Consider the following 14679-nt stretch of genomic DNA (forward strand, 5'->3'; position numbering starts at 1 on the left):
TTTCCCCATTCTACCAAGCTGCCTTTTATTTAAGGCCCCAGTCTTGCAGATGCAGTCATTAGGCCTCCGAGAGCAGAAGAGTATCTGGACATAACCCATTGCAGAATCAGAGCCTAAAATGCATCTTCTCTGTAGACATTTTCAAAAACTACCAGAAAACAAACAAACAAAAACTGAAAAAAGATGTTACTAGAATTTCTGAAATACAAATGTGCACTTAGCTGAATAAAACCTTCAGTAAAGTATCATTTACTCAGTAAGTCTAAAATAGAGTTCAGATGCCCCCAAAAAGGAGCACCGAGAATGCACACTGTAGTAACAAACAACAGAAAAGTTGCTTGGAAATTTTGGGTAGAAAATAATGTGCTTCGTGTTCATTATTCATGTCTACTTCTGGCAAAACACTAACATCACTCAAGCTGGACATTGTAGATTCAATTAGCCAAAAAGTAAATGGCTTCCATTCCACTAATTACATTAAGAAGCTCTCTAAAGAACAAAAACAGGCTTAATTTCGATCAGTTTGTCTTTAAGTTTATAAAAGCACCCAGACAAATAAAAGATACTGTCAGATCATGCTGATCAATAAAAATTAAGGGATAATTTTGATTTGTTTTTAAAACCCATCGAAGAGCTCATGTGAACTGGGATTTTCAGTTTTCAACCTGTATGGGGGAGACATCAGGCTACACCCTCAGCTGGTCTAAACTGCCATTGGTCCAACTAAGCAATGTGGATGTACATTAGCTGGGAATCTGGCTCGCTGTGTTCAGTTCTGAAAGACAACTGTACTGAAAGGTTTACACTCAGAGAAAACTAATTCTTTTACACGTTATTAGTATTTGTAGCTCCATTATATATTTTGAACTTGTAATAGTCAGCATGCTACAGGGCCCAATTCTGTAACCATTTATTCATGGGTCTGACCTAAAGCTACCTGAAGTCAATGGAGAGACTGTCACTGACTTCAATGGGCTTTGCCTCAGGCCCCCTGTGAATCTCTCTGCACATTCATGGGTCCAAATGATTTCATGACTCATGTGAAATAAGAATGTGTGCGACTGGCCCAACAGACCCCAATCGTGAACCCACTCATGTACATGACTTGATGCATGTGAGTAGTCCAGTGGGGTCTACTCAGCAGGACTATTCACGGGTGTCAACTTCTGTATGTGCAAAGGTGTTTGCAGGATAGGCCCATACCTTTTAACAACCTTCTGACACTTCAATTAATTCAATAGGTTAGGGTTCAAATAAGTTAGAGAGCATGGCGATAACTATAGACTCATAGACTTTAAAGGTCAGAAGGGACCGTTATTATCATCTAGTCTGACCTCCTGCACAATGCAGGCCACAGAATCTCACCCACCCACTCCTGTAACTATGGGCCTGATCCTGTAGTCCTTCCACAGGTAAGGATCACTTTGAAGTCAACTTAGATTTTATTGTTTTGCATAGAAGAAACAGGATCATACCTTACTGTGCATTAATTACTAACAATAAGCCACCAGGCCAGATTCTCAAGAGTGTGTATATCAGCATAGCTCCAACTAACACCAGCTAAGGATCTGGCTGATTACGTATAGCCAAACCAATCTGCCAGTGTTGTGTCTTTTTCTCCTGAAGCTTAGCAAAAAATCCAAACAAAAACAACTCTCCCACACATACACACACTTAATATAGGTTACCATATGCAAAGTTTAGAAATTATTCGAAAAGAGAAGACTGTAATAAATCCAATAACCTACCATCTGTTTGAGATTTACTGAGGAATATTGTGCTGGCCCGGGGGTGATCTGATGGGTTGAACTCCATGTTCAAATCTTGAAAGGAAGAAACAAAGTTACAATATGGTTAAAAAGTTTACAATTGCCCAATGCAACAAGCAGACTTGAGCCCATATTCCCACAAATGGTCCCCACTGGAGTGAGGACTACTTGCATTAGAAAGAGTTGTAGGATTTGGCCTTGGGTGCAATGGTTTCTACTGGACTGAAGACAGACAAGCAGCTTTTACAAGTTTGTATTACAAAGTCGAGAGTTGTACATTTTTCATTCATTTCCCTTCCACACCCCTAAGACTTCACCAAGTGCAGGAATAGAGCTTTCTGAATGCAGTACAGGAGAATTGGGTACTGTAAAACAATTATGTAGAACCATGCAGACAGCAGATGGCTTTCCACTGTTACATGTGATTACAATAAGCAAGTATTGCTGTTTAATTTAAACAAGTTAGCTCTAGACCAGAGTGTTTAAAAAGGCTACACTTTTGGAAAAGGTCCACAGGGAGCGTCACAGAATGGCACATTTCCTGCTGTGGCAACCTCATTTTTAAAAAGAATGCACCAAGATAATCATAAGGATGCCATATGGTACCAGGTCACAAATTAAGTCAGTACCAACCTGCTTCCTCCTTTCACAACATACGTGAATTTCTAGAAAGTATCATCTGTCCGCAAATCCCCCTCTGCCACTAATTCTTCATAAATCTTACTTCTGGCTAACTACCTGAGCATGGTGTAAAAATAGGCACTTAATCTCTACTCTTTCTGCTTTCTCTCAGCATGATGCCTGCAATCCTTTGTCTTCTCTTCTGCCCTTCTGTGGAACTCTAGAAAGCATTTCTTCTTCTTACCCCAGTATAAACATTTGCCTCAGAGCCCATAAAGAGGATTGCTACCTTTCTGTCAGGCAATATTACCTTGCCCACAAAAAATGTTTTCCCCATCTTTGCCCCTCCTAATATATCCCTTGGCCAGTGAAGCAAATATGAAATCAAGCCCCATTCCTTGTCAAGATGAAAGTTGTGTTTTGTTTTGTTTTTTAAGCTTAGTGATTAAGTTCTTCCCCCTGACTGGGCCCTCCCTTCTCTATGCATCTCCTTAGCCTCCTTTATTTCCCTCCACTTCTCCCCCTTATACTCACTGTCCTCTTTACCCAATCCTCTTACCTTGTTCTCGTCTCTCTTCCCCTTCCTTATCCCTTTGGGCCAGTCCTCTTTTCTACATTTCCTTCCAATACATTCTTCCCCCAACATCACAACCAGCACCTCCTCTCTTTCTCCCCACTTTAATGTTTTCATGGTCTCAATTGCATCCCCATGCATGATCCTCACCCTGCAACCCACAATGTAAGCACTGTTCGTGAAGATGTTGTTAGTTGGGAACCACTGCTGGATTCAATTGCTCAGGCCTACCAGCTCTCCCTGATACGCAACAAATGACACACACATCAATATAGACAGGGTTCTCACTCTCAATTAGAAAGGCGTTCATTATTGCCAAGTAATTATTTCAGCACACTTTATAAAGGAATCCAGGCCAAACTGGTCACCACACCATTTTAGAAAAGTCAGATTACTGCTCCTTGAAACCATAGTTTGTTGTGGGGCTGACAGAAGATTCTGAGATGGCCATCTGATTTCTCTGAGAAACTCTGAACAACAGTGCATGACTACAAATAATATTTTTCATGTGGCTTTCCATACCTTACTTAAAACCAGCACCGGAGAAGTGAAAAATCATCAGATGATCTGCAATGAGATGGGTGGTGGTGCTAAGATAATTACCCACTACCCTGAACCCAAGACAGATTTCATTTAGTAATCAATACTTTAAAATTGTGTAATGTGTCTTCTTCCATACAGTCATAAATAAAACCCAATATGGTTTTAGCCTACTGTAGAGGTTTCCATATAATTTCTGTTTACATCACAGCAACGTAAAATAAGTAAAAGCAATCTCCTTAACATGTAGCTGAACTCTGACATTTAAACATAGCTCTTGAGCAGCCAGGTGTTTCCTCTTATTCAAGTCTAAGGCCATAAGATCATCCCCTTATCTTTTCAGCAAATACAGACATTTTCGCACAGGTTCAGGCACTGTTTTCAGGAAATTTAAGAAAGAAAAAAACTCTAAGCTGAGTTTCCACCTAAATAAAAGTAACTGCCCTATAAAGGGACATAGTGTGGAAGGAATAAAACATATAATTAAAATTAAAAAGTAACAGGAATTTGAAATGATATTTAATGTTCTCCTGTGACAGTGTATTGAAAAGGATGGGCTAAAAAGAAAAAATGCTTTAGGCCAGTGGCGGTCTGCAGAGATCTGGGGGTCTGCAGAATATGTCTAAGATTTCCAAAGGGGTCGGCACCTCCATTCAAAATTTTTTAGGTGTCTCAAGTGACAAAAGTTTGAAAATCACTGCTTTAGGCTATAAAATTGTTTACATACACTCACAATACATCTTGTGGATAAGTTTTCAGGCTCTGTTTGTTTGGTTTTTTTAATTTTTTTTTTTTTAATCTTAAGCATAAATGTATTTTCCTGAGAAAGAGCTGTGTGGTAGCTTGTAACTGCTGGCAACACACTGTTCATAGCCCCCAGAGAGAGAGAAAGCACAGGTACTGGCTTTTATGCAAATTGGCTTGCTGGGGAAATCACAGTGTAAGACAGGAGGCTGTCCAGCCTTAAAACCCCAGTCAGGAGGAGAGAGAGAACAGTCCCTATCCAAAGACAGGATAGCTGGGTAGAAACTTGAGGAAGTTCCTGAAGTGTACCAAAAAGGGGAAAATACAGGTGCTGTTAACCTGAAACTCTGACGTTATCCATTTCCCAATAGGATAAACTGAGGTACAGAGAAATTTTAAGTGACCTGAACAATCTTCAGTAATTGGTGGGAAGGAGAAAAGAGAGAGCATGCAAGGAAGTCAATTCTAAAAGTCTGTACCAAAATGATATCTTTGCTTATAATGGTCTGCTCTGTACCATAGCCTATTTTATAAAGAAAAGGAAAAAAAAACCTAAGAGGCTCTAATTGTCATCAATTCATTGTAGTACAAAAATTTCTGTAAAAAAATATCACTATAAAAACTTGGAGATGCTGAAAGTCAAAAGATCAGTCTCAACACCTTCATTGTGAGATTCTCTCCTCTTCCCCTCACCCAACAGAAACATCGGTCTATGCTGGATAGTTCTTCCTTCTCCTTTCAAGCTTGCAATTTCAAACTCCCTGTGCAGCCTTTCATTTCTTTTAATAATGACAGGACGTGGAGAGGTAAACTGTGCTTTTAGACTGCTGCAATTTATAAGGCAACACTGTGTTTTAAATTTTATTATGAAAGGTAATTAAATGGTTTAGATACTAGATATTCAAGTGCTGGAGCTTTTCAAAGACTGTGCCTATGGTAATTTAACACACATTGCTCTAACTCCATAACTGACTGAGAAAAGATAATTCAATCTGGAGCAGTGATAAGAAAAAAATTGATTTTTCACCAATGGCATGGTTGGAATAGTGAGCACTCTTAGGAACACAAGAACAAATTAACTGACATGCTGGATCAGACCCAAGGTTTCTCTAGTCCAGTACCATGTCTCTGACTGTGGCCAGTACCTTTGGACATGTGCTGTGTTGTACTTTAGATAGGAAGGAAACTGGGCAGCATCTCAGCCCAACCAGCTGAGATTCCATCTGCTCCCAGAATAGAACATTTTAGTGAAATATAAACATGTATGTCAGATGTAGACAATTAAGGTTCCTAAATTTTATTGTTCTGGTGATGTCTTCTGTGCAAACTTTGGGCTGATTTTTCCCCACTGAGGTCAGAAGCAGTTTTGCTATTAATTTCATTGGGATCAAGTACAAGCCTTTTGACTCATGCTGCATACTGGGATGTTTCCCTAGCTTTTCAACATATTTTGGCCTCTTATCACAATTTAAATGTTGCTTTACTCACCTCTTTAGTTGCCATGCATTTTTGTTCCATTACAGAAGACAACATTTGGTACCATTTCAGAGGGTTATAAGGTTTATATAACTACATAAACTAAGGGTCTGATTCTACCAACGCAAGCATAACTTTACTCACATGCACAAACTCTAGTGAGCTTACTGAGACTCCATGACACAGAAGCCCCCTATTCTTTGCAACCAACTCATCTCAGGCCCGACAAACTCATTACACATAACATATCGTACAGGGTATTTATCGATAAGGAATGACAAGTAAGGTATCTACAGACAGTTTGTGACTTACTCAAGACTTAATCATTGTGAAATGTCTGTATGTATGGTGAAACTTGATCTACAGATTATGTAATAATTATATTGATCGCTTAAGAGTTCCCAGTTAATCACTTTGAGAGTTGCCAGGTTCTTGTCCAAAGGTCAGGTCCAGCATTATTCAAATTACTACATAATTGGGAACCCCGATCTGCACAGTTGAAACACTCACACTATAGGAACTCTTTATATTTATAAATAGTTTATTAATACATTTAGCTCAGTCACAAGCATTCAAACTCAGTAAGGTAGACAGAGATACTATAGAATGTACATCTGCACAGCCATATACTCACAGCATCCCCTTGCAGAACAACCTGAAATGTTAGCTATCATCTTCCTCATTACCGTCACCTTCCCCTTCATCACTAGTGTCCAAAAACTTGGGAGTTACTGTTGGGCTGTTTATCTGTGCCAAAGTCCATAGGCCTCAAGCCTTATGCTAACTGCTGAAGCCAATGTCTTACAGGATACAGGCCTATAGGTTCCTTGCATTACTGCTGAGTATAATAAAGGCATAATACAATAAAGGCAAGCTAGCCCTAGGGACTACAACAGGTAATACTGAAAGAATAATATAACTATTCTGAAAATATGCTTTATGGTCTTGCAGTAAAAGTTATTCACCAGTGGAAAATATGTCTCAGGGATGGCCCATTCAAGCAGGAAGTAACTGTCACACCTCCCTAGCTAGCCGATGATATTATGCAAAGCTTAACTGTCAAACCTTGCTCCATCCCAAAACCAATGGAAAACCATCAGACAACTGCAAACAATCAAATACCATTTGGAGGTTAAAAAAGGAATATTACATCAGACAGGACATTGCTCTGTCTATTAATAGAGACAAAAGCCTGTTTCAGTATAACACCAAGTGGGGAGAGGCACTCTGAATCCATTCACTGAGGAAACATCTCGGAGCAGAGGTGTTTTCATGGAATTATGGATTCTGGTTCCTGTAACCAGCCAACTCTGCAAGAGACTGAACTCTGGGAGGAAAAAATACTTTATTAGGTAAGAATGGCAACTATTAATAAGAGTAGACCCTAGTCTGAGTTTTGCTATTTTGTTTTGTATTGTAACCACTTGTTTCCATTACATTCTCTTGTTTCTAGTTGAATCTCTATCCTTTCTTAAATAAACCTTCTTCTGCTTTATTATAAGTATTCACAAGTGTGATGTGTTATATAGGAGCACAGGTTTAAGGTGAAACTGATAATGGGAGGTTCAGTGCTCCATTGGAAGCAAAGGATCAGGGATTTCTGAGTCAGGAGAATGCTTCAAGAGAGTTGGGGTCTGAGGCACAACTCCTGCGAATCCTGTCTTTGTCTTGCAGGTTAACATAGCCCAGAGGAGAGTGCCTGAGTGGCTAGCATTAGGGAACTGACCCAGTTACCACAAGCAAGACTCCCTCACACTGGAGGCAGGCGGTAACAAGATGGACTCTCAGCCCTGCTTAGCCTGAGAATTGTCAGAGACTCATCTCATAAGTAAATTACACGCGTGCCTACATGTTTGCAGGATTGAGGCCCAAAGTCTTTTTTACCCCCAAACAATTTCTTCCCTCAAGGGTAAAGATCAGCCTTGAGCACCTCCACAACATGAGATCCCACAACAGTCAATAATCCACCTCCCACTGTGGTATCTGAACACCACCAGAATTACAAAAATATGCAATCAGACCAAAGACTGTATTCTTCCCTGGCATAGCAGTGTGACAAAGAAAACAGGTCATATTTCTTGACTGATTTGCTGTCTTAAAAGGAGTTTTTTGTGAAAAAGCTAATGAGAAAAGGAGAGGCAAGTCTTAGCTGAGCTCTCTATGAGAAGTTGGAACACACACAGCCATTCTAAAATCTGAAAGGTGACTACAGGAAGGTCATATATGTTTGGCCCTTAGAACTGTTGAAACCGAAGTCCCTAAAGGTATGTCTACATTGCAGCTGGCACCAGGCTTCTCAGTTCCAGTAGACTAGGGGTTCTCAAACTTGGAGTCGGGACCCCTCAGGGGGTCGTGAGCTGTCAGCCTCCAAGCAGAACCCTGCTTTACCTCCAGCATTTATAAGTGTTAAATATATAAAAACATGTTTTTAATTTATAAGTGGGGAGGAGGTCGCACTCAGAGGCTTGCTGTGTGAAAGGGGTCACCAGTAAAAAAGTTTGAGAACCACTGGGGTAGACCAACATGGGCTAGCTCTGCTCGAGCTAACCTGCTAAAAATAGCAGAGTGTACACTGCAGCATGGGCAGTGGCATGAGCGTAAAGCTGCCCAATACCCTGGGTCTGAACTCATATAGCTAGCCCATACCACAACCTGTGCCACAACACCCACACTGCTATTCTTAGCATGCCAGCTCGAGCAGAGCTAGTGCATGTCTGTCTACCTGGGCTGGAAAGCACGCTCCTAGCCGCAGTGTAAACATACCATAAGGATCATAGCTGTGAAGGCCAAGTTCTGATCACAGAGGAGTAGTCTGTGAAACAATGCCATTTAGAGCCTGGACTAGCAGTTCAAATCCAAGACATGATGATCAAAACAACATCATCTCTCAGATAAAGCAACATTAAGAAACAAAGTTCAGTTTGAAGTAGAACACAACCTCAGCAAACCCAAAAAGCTTATAACACATTAGTAAACTTTCTATACTTGCATCTGACTCTGCCTCTTTCTTTACTTCAGAAAGATCCACATTCTAAAGATACAAGTTTTAAAACTCATGGTCAGAAAGCACTGGGCAAAACAAAACAAGAAAAAAGGGGAGGTGGTTGTTCTGGCACAATTTTAAAGACATATCGCCATTCCTTAAACTCATTAGCATAGACACAGACAGACACACTAGCCCTACAAGAGGATGAAGGACAAGTATCCTAGCAACTAGCTTCTTCTGAGGAACACAGAGCTTTCACTGTGTTGCAGTAGGAAAATCAACACTTTGTTACCTAGTTTCAAAAAACTCTCTATATGGGTCTTGGAATAGACAGCAGTGTTAACATCATATTTAATTTTAGAAAAATAACACGTTTCTTATTCTTCAGTCAATAAAATTCACTATGTTCCCACTCCCATGCTGTGACAATAAAAAAAAATGATGTTACTGAACATGACCAATAGAAATACCCGTTTTATATGTGAACAGCTCTAAAAGACAACGAAATTACTTAACGCCCTCTTGATGCAATCTTCTGCCCATTATTTCATGTTTAATTAGAAGTTAGTAAAGGATAATATTTATCACTTGTATAGTATCCATAGATTATTGTAAGTTTTCACTGAAGTATGTAAAAATGGAAGACAAAAACGTACATCAATTAATATTCACATAGAAATTCAGCGCTGAGCACACAACAGCAGGAATGCCCAAAGAATAAAGCTACATACCTCAGGCAAACACAGGCCCGAATTCAGTGCCCACTGAAGTCAGCGGAAAGACTCCCACTGACTTCAATGAGCACTGACAGAGCCTCTCTCTTATGCTGCCACACAAGGGAATAAGGAGGCATAAGACCTTCCTCTATCTCCTACCCCACACACTCTCCACTCTGTGCAGTCAACCTAATTGCTTCTCTGGGTGCATGTGTGAAGCTGGCTCAGAAGAGGTGCTTTTCCCCTGCATGCCAGTGAGCACAGAGGACTGAGTGGTGGCTGGATTCTCAGTTCCACTTCCCAATGTGCCAGCCGGTGCAACTGAGCTGATACGGGAGAGTTGTGGACTGGAGGTGGAATAATCTGCTACTGGTAAAGAGCCATAGGTTGCTTGCCCCCTGGATCAAGGGGGAAACCAAGCAGGAATTGTGTCTCCTTACACTAACCTAGACAATCTCAATTTGGTCCTTAATACCTGAGATATGTCTGTTGTTTTTCTATATTGCCTTCTTCACTCTGGTGCGCTGCTTATCTTAGCTTAATACTGGTTAGCCATTTAGGGGAATATTCTCATGATGACAGAAACATAATCCCCACAAAGGTCAAAGTGTGTTAAATGGGTACGTCAAATGATGATGATCTCCCTAATCAGTCTCCTGCCATCAAAAGAAACAAACTCAAAGATTTCATTTTTTTTAAAAATAATCATAGGGAAAAAACAAAAAAAGACACTCCTAGTTCTTGTAGATCTTCTTTTATTGTGTTATAAAATCTCTAATCTATGCAAAGAAGTCAATGCAGGGATACAATTTGCCTACTGAAAAACTGAATGACTCACTCTACCATGCCTACCTGGAATCTTTCTAAATACCATTTTTGGAGCTGATTTCTAAAATTATGCAATAGCATATCAAACTTTGGGAATTAACCTAATCTGTTCCGAAGTTTCCTCAACTTTCAAAAGCCCAAATAATCGGGCTGAATCATATGTCAGGGTCTAGAACATGTAATAGCAGCAATTTATATAAATAGCCATTTCCTAGATTACAGTATAAAGGAAAGCAATTCAGAAAAACAAGTTTCAGCCAACATTGCTCCTGCCTATCTGTGCTATGTATATGGAACCTATTACCTAGGCATCCAAGGGCACAATCCAGAAAAACACTTAAGCAAGTGAGGAATACTCACTGGAACTATTCACATGCTTAAAGTTTAGTAAATATTTAAGTGATTTGCTACATCAGAGCCTTAGTGCTGAACAAAAGTAAGAAAGAAGCCAAAGAAACTAGTCCAAATGGTGTTTTCTCTCTACATTCCTCCAGGCGACAGGGGTGTACAAATATGCTGTTCAACTTTACTTTTAAAATTTATTAAATAGGAATGATTTTTGGAGAAAAGTGAAAATTGAAAAGGTGCATTTCAGACCTAGCCAGGCTTGGGCTTTGTATGGCTCTTCCTACACTAGAGCTAGTGTCCTGGTATTGAGAAAGCTTTGGCTCCCGCACTTGAGGGTCTAAATCTAGGTCTCTGCGGCTGCATTGTCCCCATGGAGCATAGATGCAGTAGCGTAGCTAGGGGGCATGCAGGAGAAGCAGCTGCTTTCCCTCAGCACATTTTCCAAAAGTGGCACCTTAGTTAAGGGTTACCATGGCGCCAGCGGGCAGGGCCCACGCTCTGCTCTGAAGCTTGGTCTGCCAGGCTTGTGCTGGACTCCTGCAGGCAAGGGGGGGCAGCACAGCCGGAGGAGCCATGGGGAGGGGGGCGGAACAGCCAGAGGAGTCATGGGGTGTGGGGACGGGGGTGGCACATCACAGCCGGAGGAGTCATAGGGTGAAGGAGCGGGGGCAGCACAGTACAGCCAGAGGAGTCATGGGGGGGGAGTGGCATAGCCGTAGAAGCGAGGGGGGGCGCAGCATGGCAGCCCGCAGCGCGTCTGGAGGAGCCAGCCAAGCAGGGGGCGGAACGGCCAGAGGAGGAGTCAAGGGTGGGGGGCTTTTTTAATGTTTGCTCCCCCTGCTCTTCGAACCTGGCTATGCCACTGCATAGATGTCCTGGAGGGTTGCAGAAGGTAAGGCGATCCGAGGGAGCCAGGTTACAATCATTCAAGGGGACAGTAGATTGGAATTCTCTTCTAGAGTGAATGGACAGCCAGCCGAATTGATCATTGTGGAATATAAAGCAGGGTACTGAGAGCTGTAAGTCTTCTGCTTTCTTGTGGAAGCTGTGTTTAGCCCCATGTTAAGTGAGGTGCAGTCACCTAACTCGAAGGAGGCAAAAGCATGGATCATCATGGCTAGGTTCCTGTCTGAGAGAATGATGCAAGTTTGTTAGAGAGAGAGAGACGGAGAAACTCCTGGTCACTATGACAATGGCACATCCAGGAGTAGTGATGACTCCAGTTTGACCACAAGGTTTCAAGCCACTGTGGCAATCTGTAATCCAATACCACAGATCATAGTTGAGGTTAAGGTTTTCCTCTCCTTTGACTTTCATTCTATCTTTTCTAGGTTTAAGCTTGAGAAATTGGCCAAATCCATTTACTGCTCTGTTCTACACACTAGGGCATCTTGGTGATGGTGGAAACTACAGTAAAAACTTTTTTTGTCAACACATGTTGGAGGAATGGCCGGGGGGGGAGGGAATTCCAGTTAACTAAGAGGAAGGAAAGTTTGGGTGCGTGAAGGGATGTGGGGCTGGTGGTTGGGGCATGGGAGGCAGTGTGGGATGTGGGCTCTGAGAGGGAGTTGGGGTGCGGTCAGGGGCTCGAGCCAGGGGGTTGGAAATGCAGGTGGTTTTGGGGTGCTGGATCTGGGGGGGGGCATTCACCTCAGGTGGCTCCCCACAATCAGTGACCTGTCCCTGCTGCTCCTAGGCAGCTCTGTGCACTGCTTCCGTCTCATCTCAAGCACTGGCTCCGCAGCACCCATTGGCTGGGAACTGTGGCCAGTGGGAACCACAGGGGTGGAACCTGTGGGTAGAGGTAGTGTGCAGAGTTCCCTAGCCATGCCTCCACCTCGGAGAAACGAGGACTTGTCTTGACCTTTGTCTGACTTTTACTAAAATCTTCCCTCCCCATTTTGTCAGGAATGAGGGCCCAGCACCCTGCCCCTCCCCCACCTGTAGCAGCTGGGAGCTGAGGGGTCCCCACTGCCCTGCAGAGATAGAGCATGGGGGGGGTGTTTCCCCACCACTACCAGTTGGAGAACAGTGCAGGGCCCCTTCCAGCTGCCACTAAGCAGCTCTGGGGTCCCTCTGCTGTGGCCGGAGGCAGCTGGGAGCTGCAGGGGTAGGAGATGGCAGCTTGCGGTCACTGAGCAGCTCCTAGATCTCCTCAGTCCATCGCCAGCTTGGGAGAAGGGGGAGAGGGAGAATGGCTCTTCCAGCAGCCACTGAGCAGCTCCTACAGCAGAGGCAGGGACCAGCTGCTCGCGGCAGCTGAGCAGCTGCTGGGGGGAGAGGGCGCAGGGATCCTGTCAGCGGTGGCAGCTGGGGATCTGAGGAGTCCCCCCCATTGCCTATCAGTTGCAAGGGTCCCCCATGGCCCGCAGAGGCTGGGCTGCTGCAGGGGTCCCCTGCTGCTTGCTTCAGCAGATGTTACTGAGCATGCTCAGTACACCCTAAGTAGCATATGCAGTTAGCAGTTTTTCACACTACAGGGCAGCTGAGGGCCCCCAATGTCACGGAGGTCACTGGAAGTCATGGATTCCATGACATAATTGTAGCCTTCTATATAATACATGGATATACACACGAATTACACAGGAAAAATATTGTTGTCAAGGCTTGTGAGTGTAAGAAAAATGTTGCTTCCCCCAGAGGAACTAAAAAATAATGAGATCTGTAGCCTCGAGAAAATAAAATACCAGAAGGAAGAATACTGATGTAACTCGTTCAATTACAACATATACTTTCATGATACAAGTGTAATATACTCTGTCTTGACTCAATGTCCTGCCTACTACGTATGACCCATCAAACTCTTGAATAAAAATATAAATGTCAGTTTGTTTTTAAGTCTTTAATCCTACTTAACGTACAATAATTAAGGGAAAATGTGAACTAGTCAAGAACAAGATTCTTGAGCTATCTGTTCTGCATTTGCTACAGAAAGCTAAATCCCCAAATAAAGGTGTTCAAAGGTGAATTACTAAGGTTTTGCTAAAAATTGTAAAACTTGCACTTGCAACAAAATCCCAAAAGGGTGTGGGGGAGTATTTGCTGTTTGAAAATGTAATTAACACTGTATTTTAAGTTACCCTGAAATGATAATTATTTCATACAGACCCTAAGGATCTTAGCTGCAGGCCTGCCAGCTGGAACAAAATTACATCATAAATATCATGAACGTAAGTTTGAAAAAGCCGATCCATTCTAAAGCTTTATTCTAACTCCAACATTCCTTCCCAGTTTCTTACTGTGCTATGAGATCCCTGCTTCAATGCAGCTGCAGGTCTAAGGGCAAGATCCAATGTCTTGAATCTGAAGCAAGATAGATTCAGACTACAAATAAGATGCAAATCTTTAAATGGTGAGGGTAATTAATTATTGGAACAACTTACCAAAGGTTGTGGTGGAGTCTCCACGTGTTGCAATTCTAAAATCAAGATTGCAAGTTTTTCTTAAAAAAATGCTCAAGTTCAAATAGGAATGAATTCAAGGAAGTCCACGGCCTGCGTCATGCAACAGGCCAGACTAGATGATCCCACTGGCCTTGTAATCTATGAATCTTGCAACTGAATTTGCCTAGGTGAACTGCATGGAGGCAGATGCAGGACAGGAATTTAATGGTCTTGCCCCTTAAACTATTTTTCTTTTAATATGATTGCATCAATGTGTATATACTGCATAAAACATTTCTATGTTACTGCATTTACAAGGTTCTTTACAAAACAGGCTTCCTAAACTGAAGAGTTTATAATTTAAAGGCAATAACATACCGGACAATAGCTCAGAAGAGGGAGGGACTGGAAGTGGTGCGAAAGCAGGATAGAAAGAAGGTTTGATTTTTATGCAGAGGTGTCTTTTAAGGAGAGACATGAATTACACAAAAGCACAGCGCCCTCTCATTTAAACTAATAACCTAAAGTCATAAAATAAACTTGCAGTTGCAATCATACCTTGACAGACTTACTATCAGTTGTTGTTACACCAATTATTTCACCTGCCATGTCAATGTTTTAATACCTTAAATGCCAAATATCAAAGTGGTTTTAAACTAAAGACTCCATGAACAATGCTAGTTGTAATCCTAGC

General features: G+C 42.1%; 1 protein-coding gene across 3 annotated transcripts in view; it reads right to left on the reverse strand.

The window, feature by feature from the left end:
* The window catches only part of CCNY (cyclin Y), a 227100-nt gene that overhangs the window by 70687 nt on the left and 141734 nt on the right, over positions 1-14679 (reverse strand). For 2 of the 3 annotated variants that reach the window (XM_030550147.1, XM_030550148.1), the window contains exon 2: positions 1749-1823. In XM_030550147.1, coding sequence (XP_030406007.1) covers positions 1749-1823 — 75 coding nt within the window. Of the gene's footprint in view, positions 1-1748; positions 1825-14679 lie in introns of those variants that run through there. The other variant, XM_030550149.1, reaches the window with a different exon arrangement.

Source organism: Gopherus evgoodei, chromosome 2, assembly GCF_007399415.2.
Source record: "Gopherus evgoodei ecotype Sinaloan lineage chromosome 2, rGopEvg1_v1.p, whole genome shotgun sequence".
Lineage (NCBI taxonomy): Eukaryota > Metazoa > Chordata > Testudines > Testudinidae > Gopherus > Gopherus evgoodei.